The 10,574-nt window shown below is 45.4% G+C and overlaps 1 protein-coding gene across 1 annotated transcript in view; it reads right to left on the reverse strand.

Moving 5' to 3' along the window:
* neurl4 (neuralized E3 ubiquitin protein ligase 4) overlaps positions 1 to 10,035 on the reverse strand; it is a gene marked incomplete at its 5' end in the record, with an annotated part of 128,137 nt that extends 118,102 nt beyond the window's left edge. Inside the window, 1 exon segment of the mRNA XM_084311773.1 lies at positions 9,871 to 10,035. Within this exon segment, the coding sequence (XP_084167899.1) occupies positions 9,871 to 10,035 (165 nt within the window).
* Positions 10,036 to 10,574: the final 539 nt, after the last annotated feature.

A 10,574-nucleotide genomic window follows, 5' to 3' on the forward strand; every position in this document is an offset into this window, starting at 1 on the left:
GTCATCACCTCCGCCGTCGGAATGTGTTGAGTGAATGAGGGTCAATGTGAGGAACAAAATTGTAAAGCTCTTTGGATAAAAGCTGCTATAAAAATGCACTATTTACCATTTAGAAGAGCCTTCAGTTATGTTGATTAACCAATGCCATGTAGGTTGAGCTTGTCTATGTAAAAGAACGCAAATTACATGTGGACCCAGCCGTACAAGAGCAAACAAAACAGCAAGTCAGCAGAGGCTTGATCCGGCGGACACATCAGGCTCAGTGGTTCAGGGTCAGGAGGTCAGGAGGGTCAGGAGGTCAGAGTGGCTGGGTTAAACATGACAAGGATTTCTTCATTGCTGCCGTCTGTCACATCAACTACGAGAGCAGCAGCACATTCTAGCAATAAACCAGCTTGTCACATCTGTCAGTAACATGGGTCTCTCAGTCCCTCCTCTCTGCAGTAAATACAAGATACACTTTATCTAATCAGGAGAGAGAACCTTATGCAAACATAAGAAATTAAGATAATATGCCATTTCAGTATGCAAATCTGACAAAGCATATCTAGGGGTTCTCCGTCCTCATTGGATAAAGTGGAAACAGGATACCATAAAATGGATTCTGTTTACTGCAGAGCGGGGGGGGGGGGGGGGGGAGTGGGAGACCCATGTTACTGACCAAACACTCTAAAAATCAGTGATGGCTGTCAGAACGTAGAGCTATTTTACACTTATTTTAATCCCTTCACTACCAACTCCCCAGGGGAAGTGGAAGAGAGGAATGGCCAAAAACAGCTGGAAGCGGGACACTGAGGCAGAGCTGAAGAGACGTGGTACCAGCTGGGGAGAGGCGGAGAAGACAGCCCAAAGCCGTGCTGGATGGAGAAGAGTCGTCGATGGCCTATGCGCCGCTTGGAGTTAAGGGGCCAAGAAGAAGAAGAAGACTAACAAACTACAGAAGGTTAACCTTTGACTACCACACTACAGACCTTCTGTAGTGTGGTAGTTCTGTAGTGTGGTTGTGAAAGGGTTAACCCTTTGTCATGTGGCAGTGAAAGGGTTAACCTTCTGTATTGTCGTCGTGAAAGGGTTATCCCTTTGGTAGTGTGTCAGTGAAAGGGTTAACCAAGAAAATACCACTTACAGCGCCTTTAACACGGACTGTAAACATAGCAAGAGAGGAGAGGAATCAACACTAAATACCTGCTAGCTGAGTGGTTATGCCTGGGAAGGAAGAACACAACAACGCCACGACTGAAGGCACAACATGGTAAATGCTTTACACCGACTTCCCTGTACCTGTTAAACCATAACTCTGGGCAATCTTTTTGATACGGACACCAAATCTTTTTCTATCTTGCTGCGATGGTCCGCTATGCAGGTCCCTACAGTCGACATGAAGGATATCATGGCTATTGAATATCTCTCTCTCTCTCTCTCTCTACATACAGCTATTGGGTAGCCATGCCAGAGGATGCAGAAACGCCAAGTCCTACCGGAAATCCACACAATGATCTGAACCACAAATCTGGACAAATTCCGGGAGACTCTGGGAACCTTTGCGTTTGTTTACATTGCAGTTTGTGTGTATGTGGTTGTTAAATGTAAAAATCAATACAGTGCAGTGAGAAATAGTGACCTAGGTTGGACTGCCTTTTATTTTGATTTTCTCCTTATCCTGGGTCATATGTGTAAAGTAAGTTAACACTTTGAGTGCTGGCCTCCGTTTCCTATTTACCCCGTTGAATGCCAGCACCCACTTCAATGATAGAGCTCTCATATTTGCAAACGCATAAACTATATCTTAAATTATGGCTATGTGTCTAATATGGCCGTCGCTTATCAATGACTTGTTTGCAGTCAACATTGTCGAAACGGAGTTTTTTTTAATTGGTTCATTTCCGTTTTACACACTATAGAAGCGGGCTGAAAAATCGATTATCTTATTTCCTGATCGCACACACACTCACAGCCACACACACACATATGGGACACGCTGATATATAGGTGAAAATAACTCTGATTATCCCAAGACTGGTAAAATTGATTCCTTACCTCAGATCAGATGTTCTCCAAAAAGATTATTCCAATTCCTGATCGCCATTCCAAATATCGATCGCGTTTATTGATCCAACACACACATTCTCCGCTGTTTTGATGGTGGGCAATGACTTCGATCTTCTCTGGTTACTTGTCTGACAAGTAAAATGTGGAAGCAGGACTTTTTTTTCTCCATGCGTTTCATTCAATCCAATCCAAAGGGGTGCAGTACCATCCGGAGAGACGATAGTGGGCGCCGGCGGTATTTTCCCTGTTCGAGTTCAGACAGATCCCCACTGGTAACGTGAGGCTAGATTGATGAAATATGAATTGAAATCGCTAATACAAAAAATAACGATTAAAAAACGGCATACCTCGTTTTTGGCACTGAACAGTTGGCATGAAATAACTAATTATGCCGTGGCTGGCACTCAAAGTGTTAACAGAGTGGGGGAATCAAGAAAGCGTTGAATCAAGAGCACTGAATAAAGAGTGTTGAATCGAGAACGTTAAATCAAGAGAGCGTTGAAACATGAGAGCGTTGAAGAGAGCATTGAATCAAGAAAGAGCCCCATCAAAGCCAATGTGGTTTTCTCCGGGGCACTTCTATTTTGGCTCCAAATCAAAAGCTTGCACTCTCGAGGCAAAGAGATATGGTAGTGCAGCGTCAGATCAGATCATCATCAGGTCTTATGATTTCGATTGTCTTCCGTTTGTCACGTGAGCCCTCCATTGCAAAACGTCAGGTGTCATCGGACGTCCTTGGACTGAGGTCACACGTCTTGTGGCCAGTTCCAAGCTATCCATTTCACCCACCGAACACACAAGAGGGGGACTTGAAGATTATTTTATTGTCAATGTACAAAAGGTATTGAAATTTGTCTTTTTCACATATCCCTCCTAGTAGTTAGTTACACCCACACGGTCCTCATATCCCTCCTAGTTACACATACACACAGTCCTCATATCCCTCCTAGTTACACATACACAGTCCTCATATCCCTCCTAGTTAGACATACATACAGTCCTCATATCCCTCCTAGTTACACACACAAACACACACACAGTCTTCATATCCCTCTTAGTTACACATACACACAGTCCTCATATCCCTCCTAGTTACACATACAGTCCTCATATCCCTCCTAGTTACACATACACAGTCCTCATATCCCTCCTAGTTACACACAGTCCTCATATCCCTCCTAGTTAGACATACATACAGTCCTCATATCCCTCCTAGTTACTTACACATACACACAGTCATCATATCCCTCCTAGTTACACATACACACAATCCTCATATCCCTCCTAGTTACACATACAGTCCTCATATCCCTCCTAGTTACACATACACACAGTCCTCATATCCCTCCTAGTTAGACATACACACAGTCCTCATATCCCTCCTAGTTACACACACAGTCCTCATATCCCTCCTAGTTACACAGTCATCAAACCCCTCCTAGTTACACATACACACAGTCCTCATATCCCCCCTAGTTAGACATACATGATACAGTCCTCAGCTCATATCCCTCCTAGTTACACATACACAGTCCTCATATCCCTCCTAGTTAGACATACATACAGTCCTCATATCCCTCCTAGTTACACATATACACAGTCCTCATATCCCTCCTAGTTAGACATACATAGTCCTCATATCCCTCCTAGTTAGACATACATAGTCCTCATATCCCTCCTAGTTACACATACACACAGTCCTCATATCCCTCCTAGTTTCCTAGTTGCACACACAGTCCTCATATCCCTCCTAGTTAGACATACATTACACTGATTACAGTCCTCATATCCCTCCTAGTTACACATACAGTCCTCATATAGGGATGGGTACCGAATTCGGTACTTTTGAGGCACCGAACCGAAACACGTCGGTACTACCGAGTATCGAATCAAGTGAGAAACCGATTTTTTTTTTAATAATTAAAAAATAATTTTTTATTTTTTTACTTTTTTTTTATTTTCATGTCAACGTTCACACGCACAATATATGCTTACCTAGGATTTGACTTGATTCAACAACAAAGCAGTCGGAGCAATGAAAACTGTCGAAATTGTAGTTATTTGAAGTTTGGATTTTTTTTTACGACTGAGGTAGGTAAATTAAATGTCTTGAGACTAAAGTACCGAAAAAAGGTACCGTTGGGTACCGGTATCGATTCACAGGTACCGGTACCGGTATCGGTTCAAATGTGAAAGGTACCCATCCCTATCCTCATATCCCTCCTAGTTAGACATACATAGTCCTCATATCCCTCCTAGTTACACATATACACAGTCCTCATATCCCTCCTAGTTACACATATACATAGTCCTCATATCCCTCCTAGTTACACATATACACAGTCCTCATATCCCTCCTAGTTACACATATACACAGTCCTCATATCCCTCCTAGTTACACATACACACAGTCCTCATATCCCTCCTAGTTACACATACACACAGTCCTCATATCCCTCCTAGTTACACATACACACAGTCCTCATATCCATCCTACTAGCTCCTAGTTACACATACACAGTCCTCATATCCCTCATAGTGACACACACAGTCCTCACATATGCATTTCATCAGAGGTCGGAGCACAGCGTCGCCCGCAGTGCTGCGCCCCTGGAGCAGTGTTCGGGTTCAGTGCCTTGCTCAAGGGCACTTATCAACAAGCTACTGTGTGGGCCGATTTATTCCCCTAGGAACGACAACTTATGCCGAGTCTCTCTCTCTATCTCTCTCTGTCTGTCTCTCTCTCCCCCCATTCTCTCACTTTCTTTTTCATTTTAGATTAGATTAAAATGTATTATCATCATACAGCGTCACACAGAACAACGAAAAGAAGATTGGCATCCAACCAGAGTGCAAATGTAACAGTAAAGTGCAATAGTAATACAATGTACAGGTGAGTAAACTGGGTAAAAAATATATAAATGAGTACTACTGGAGTAATAGTGATGCATAAAGTTGTAGTATTAATATGTACAGTGATACAGGTATAAAGTAAAGGTATGGTAGTAGTCATACTGGCCAGCAGCGTAAATAGTAAGAGTAGGTAAGGGATACAGTATGTATAGATATATAGTATCTACAGATATCTAAAAGGATTATATGCAGGCATGTACAGACAGATGTGGATAGATATATATATATATATATATATATATATATATATATATATATATATACGGTATATACAGCATTATTGTACAGGTGCATAAGTAGGATAGGTATATAGAAGGATTATGCAGGTATATTCAGACAGATATGGATTGGGATATATATATATATACACACACAGCATTATTGTACATCATTATTTTTATTATTCGTTTTTCACCCTCCACTTCTCTTCAATAACACCACCCAACCCACCCTCTATCTTTGCAGTCATGTCTGAAGGAGCGTTTCAACTATTTCCAAGCCTCGCTCTAACCCTCTAGGTCTCGTCCCGCGCGTCTCTCATCCTCCTCGGCGGGTGTCCTCCCCTGCTCCGTGACAGCGGGTGCTGCTAGTGGTGCTGCTAGTGGTGCTGAGGCTGTATGTAAGGCAGTGTGCTACTACCACGAGCACCAGGGATCTGGGTTAACAGATGTAATAGTAACACAGCCCGGCCGCCGGCCCACAGGGTTTGGAGAAGACAGGAGATCTCCCTCCTCATCTCACCCACTTATGCAACTGTATAGTCGAGTCTCTAATCTGTGTCTCTCTCTCTCTCTGCCTCATTTTCTCTCTAGACTCGAGGCTCTCCCTCTGCCAGTCTCTCTCCCCTCGTCTCTCTTCCACTGTCTTTCTTCTCATCTCTCTACCTACTCTCCCTATACCTCTACCTATGTCTCTCTCTCAAGATACTCTCCCTGTCTTTCTTCCCATCTCTCTCTACTCTCCCTGTCTCTCTACCTCTCTATGTCTCTCTCTCCCTCTGCCTGTCTCTCTTCTTCTGTATTTCTTCCCATCTCTCTCCACCTCTCACCTTATGTCTCTCCACCTCGCTCTCTCTCGAAGCTCCCTGCCTCTGTCTCTATGTCGCTCTAGAAGTACAGCTATTGGATAAAGCCATGCCAAAGGGTACAAAAATGCCAAGTCCTACTGGGAACGATTGTTGTAAAAATCAAAACATGATTTATTAATCCATAATTCTCACACTGCTGCCATTTCTTCTCTCATGTCACACTCAGGTTGGGTTCCTTTCCCACACCGTTCCCAACCCAACCAGGACGGGTTCCGTCAGCGCTTCCGACACATGGGCTACACTTTCACCTCCCAGAATATACAGTCACTGCTTTCAGTGATGTGACCTGCTTGACTGACTCATCCATCTCTCTCACACACTCACACTACACACACAGCAGCAGTCGCACACTTCTGATCCTCATCCATTTAGGCATCATGGACTGAAATGTATTGAGTTTCCAAGCCAGAGAGAGAGAGAGAGAGGCTCCCTGCCTCCATCTCTATCTCTCTCTAGAAGTACAGCTATTGGTTAGCCATGCCAGAGGATACAGAAATGCCAAGTCCTACTGGGAATCTACACGATGATCTCAACCACAAATCGGACAACTTCCGGGGGACTCTGGGAACCTTTGCATTGGTTTGCGTTGCTGAGAGGACTGAGCACCACGTCAAATAAACATCCTATAAGGTCCGACGACCGACATGCAAAATCCATGCACATACGGTAGCCTAGAATCGATGAGGAAATAGCCTATTTCAAGCAGAGCTACATGTATCACTCATTATGATCCAAGTAGACCAATAACATCTTCTATACTTGGTAACTCTAGACCCCAGGCCCAATAGCAACAGCTCACCGATGACAACATCCCACCCAGGAAGACGAGATGCTCTTCAAACAAACCCGTTTATTCGCTCGTTCTCCTCAGTGACAACCACGACCGCCATGTTCACTCACTTATCTCTGAGAGATCCTGGAACAGAGCTTTTTTTTTATTGTTTCTTTTCGACCATTTGTTCTACTGGAAGATACTTTGTGCATTTAAAAACAGATGTGGTTGTGTGATTTGTTTTGTGTGTGGACCTGGTTTATACTGCGACAGTGTGACGTGTTTAACCCTTTCACTACCACACTACCAAAGGGTTAACCCTTTCACTGGGACAATGCAGAAGGTTAACCCTTTCACTACACAGTTCTTTTTTTGTATCCACTTTTTCTCCTTATTTTCTATTTTTCTCCCATCCCAATTTCGTGTTTCTAATTCTCCCCTCCCCTGTCTTGAACGTTGCTCGCATATGCCCCCCACTGGTCGGTTGTAGGGAGGATAGAAGCCTTGCATCACGTGTCCCCTCCGGTACACGAGGAGGCAGCCTGTCACATCTTTTCACCTGCCAGCGTGGACTCTCATTGGCGAGGTGTAACGTGTGGGAGGCTCACACTACCCCCGCTATTTCCTGTCTCTGCTGTGCAGGCGCCCCAGCCGACCTGTAGGAGTCGCTGTCCACAACGTCCAGACTACCACCCATCGACTTCCGCCCGCTGACTCTGCCAATTGAGCCAGTATGACAGCCGGCCCAAGCCGGAGGCAATGCCGACACCCGGATTCGAGACCGGAGTCTCTTGCATTGGTGACGAGCGCAATCTCCGCTGCGCCACCCAGCCGCCCACTACAGACAGTTCCGTAGTGTGTAGTGAAAGGGGTCATGAGACGTCGTACATACAAGGTATTTTGATACATGCACCCTTTGTAATGGTTTGACAACACGCTCATCATCAGACCCCCGACCCCACTGGCACCCCGGCACTCTTTCAAACCGTTACAAGCTCGATAGATTTCAATACACACCATGGGGCAGCCATGCCAGGCCAGTCGCCACTTACAGCAGGGAGAGTATTGATCGCAGCCATGCAATTATGGACAGCGGACTGAGCCTATAGCCATTACAGATCTGATGCATGTGGTGACATTGGACATGAGTCATGAGACTATTTTAGCGAGTGGGAGGTTGAATCGGGTCATTGAGTGCCATAAGGGATGGACGGGAATGTTCTGTACAAGCCGATCATCTAGCTGTGTGTGGCCCAATGCTTTTTCACATGCGCTACATTATCTGGTAGCTTTTCTGGATGATAAAAGCGGTGCCTAGGGAGGGGGGGGGGGGGTGCACAGCAGTGTTCAATCATGTGAATGCTGCGATTTAAAGAGTGGGTGATTCACTTGGCACAGCGTTGGCATCTACATGCCATGGTGGGTCTGAGAAAAACAGTGCCCTCTGCCAACGAACCACAGGTGCAAGAGTCTGCATGTTGTTTACAAACCCAGCAGGCTGCAAACAGGCCAGCAATCTGGTCCTGTAGCTGGATCATGGAGATAGTGAGCACAGAGTACTGTGCTGGTATGGCAAGGATAAAGCAAGACCCACCACCACAGACGCATACAGTGAGCACACACACACGACGCAAGACATCTCTAAAGATAGATTGATAGATAAATAGGTAACTAACTACTACTATGAACACAACTGGCACGGGATAAAACTGCCCATGTGATTTTACAGCAGTGTTGTCCAGGCACTGAAGGGTAGGCGGTAGCTACTCTCCTCCGTCTGACGCAATGATAAATGACTTTCCATCACCACAACGGTTAATGCTTTGGATGTACGTACCTCATTAGAGACATGTAGAGGTCAAACTCGACCCGATGCTATAATAATGCAAGGCCGGTGAATCTAAGAAGATTCTGGCCTCATCATCAACAGCTACCTGTGCGGTTATATCATTCGTGATTGAATCATGATGACGTGTGTGTGGACAACAAGGGGGCTGTTATGGTTGACCACTGAACATGCACCGGGTCGTGTTGATGTGACAATGTCTTGTCATACACACACACAAAGCACTGACCATCTCCACACACATCGAGGCGGGGGAGAGCCGTGCAAGTGCAACAACAACACAGCTCACTTAGCTCAATACTGTTCTGTGCACAACACAGTCTCCTGCTCCTCATTGATTTAGCCCCGTTAGCCGGAGTTAGCTTAATGCTAGCAAGAGCTTGTTGTCACTGCAGCTAGTACCATTGACACTGACAGTCAGAGAGAGAGGCTGCCATGGGCAACTAGTCGTCCCAATAAAAACAAAAACAAAAACAACCTAGCTACTAGCTTATTATTATCACCAGACCGTTGATGTGCAAAATCAATAAACAAGACTCCCTCCTCCTACACATACATACATACATACATACAGTACACACACGACAAAGCACCTTGCAGAAATGCTAACCAAGTCTCCCAGCCAGGCTGCTAGCTCTGCTAATTAGCTCTACTAGCTACCCGTTCCAGCAGCAGACAGGTACAGGGATGATCAATTAAAATGTGAGGATGTGCTTTAGTGAGATCAGGGGGGCTACAGGAGTCTTTATTGATTTATTGATTGAAAATTGTATTAACAGATTGCAGAATGGGTACAATACAGTACGGCTCAATGCACACAATTGTTAAGGAGATGCAGACCAGAGAAAGACTTTCGTCTTGTTTACATCAGGGTCCCCCATTTTCAATTCATCATGACATACAGATAGACAGTACTGCTACAGATACATTTATGACATACCAGATTTGCAAATACAGCACTGTTTGTGATACAAGAAGAGTCTATGAAAGAGAGTATATACATTTGATATATTGATGGAGCAACCGACGCCCTGGCAACGGGTAGGCAGCCCCCCCCCCCCACACACACGCACGCGCGCGCGCACATACACACACACACGCACACACACACACACACACACTGCGGACAACAAGACCCCGCTCTGCATTCCGGCCGCTCTCTAACCCACGACTCCAGTGACAGGACAGGTCCGTTTTATTTACCTTCTTGTCGATGCGCACGGTGAACACATCGCGGTCCCTCAGCGGCTCCCCGCTCAGCACCAAGCCGTGGTTGAACTCCTGGACGGGCTGGTTGCGCTGCGCGGTCCGGTTCGAGTTCGACAGGCCGATCAGTTTTCCGCTGCGCGGGTGCAGCTCGGCCGCCATCTTTCTGCTGCTGCTGGGCGGCGACGTGTTTCACGACACGAACGGCTTTGCGACAGTTAGGATGATAGTTGTTCTCGGCTTTTTGCGTTGTCTCGAAGACACTCTGACGTCACGAGACCGCCGCCATCTTTGTATGGGGGAAACAAACGGATTTCTACCATCAAATGTATGCGTTGAGCTCCATTTTTATGACATATTTGACCACACTCTTGTTCATTTCATAACCTTTTTATATCATTTGTTTTGAAAATATTGAGGCCAACGTGGCATTTCACTATTTCGAAAGCCTTTCTGGTGATTCTAAAGTGCATGTTTCCCCCCCAAGTCATAGACATGATGCACATAGACAGGAAGTTAAACAGACGCTGAAACCGCGCCCATTTTTTTACGGTGACGGCGGAAGGTCGAAAAACAAGTGGCGGTGTGGCATTTTGTTTGCGCCCTCTCTCTCTCACTCACGACTCACTCTCTCTCTCTGGCACATTCCAATGCCTCCCTCCTCGTCCCATAAATCACGACGGCATTTTTCCTTTAACATT

Source organism: Notolepis coatsorum (assembly GCF_963971535.1).
Source record: "Notolepis coatsorum genome assembly, chromosome: 4".
In the NCBI taxonomy this organism is placed as follows: Eukaryota; Metazoa; Chordata; class Actinopteri; order Aulopiformes; family Paralepididae; genus Notolepis; species Notolepis coatsorum.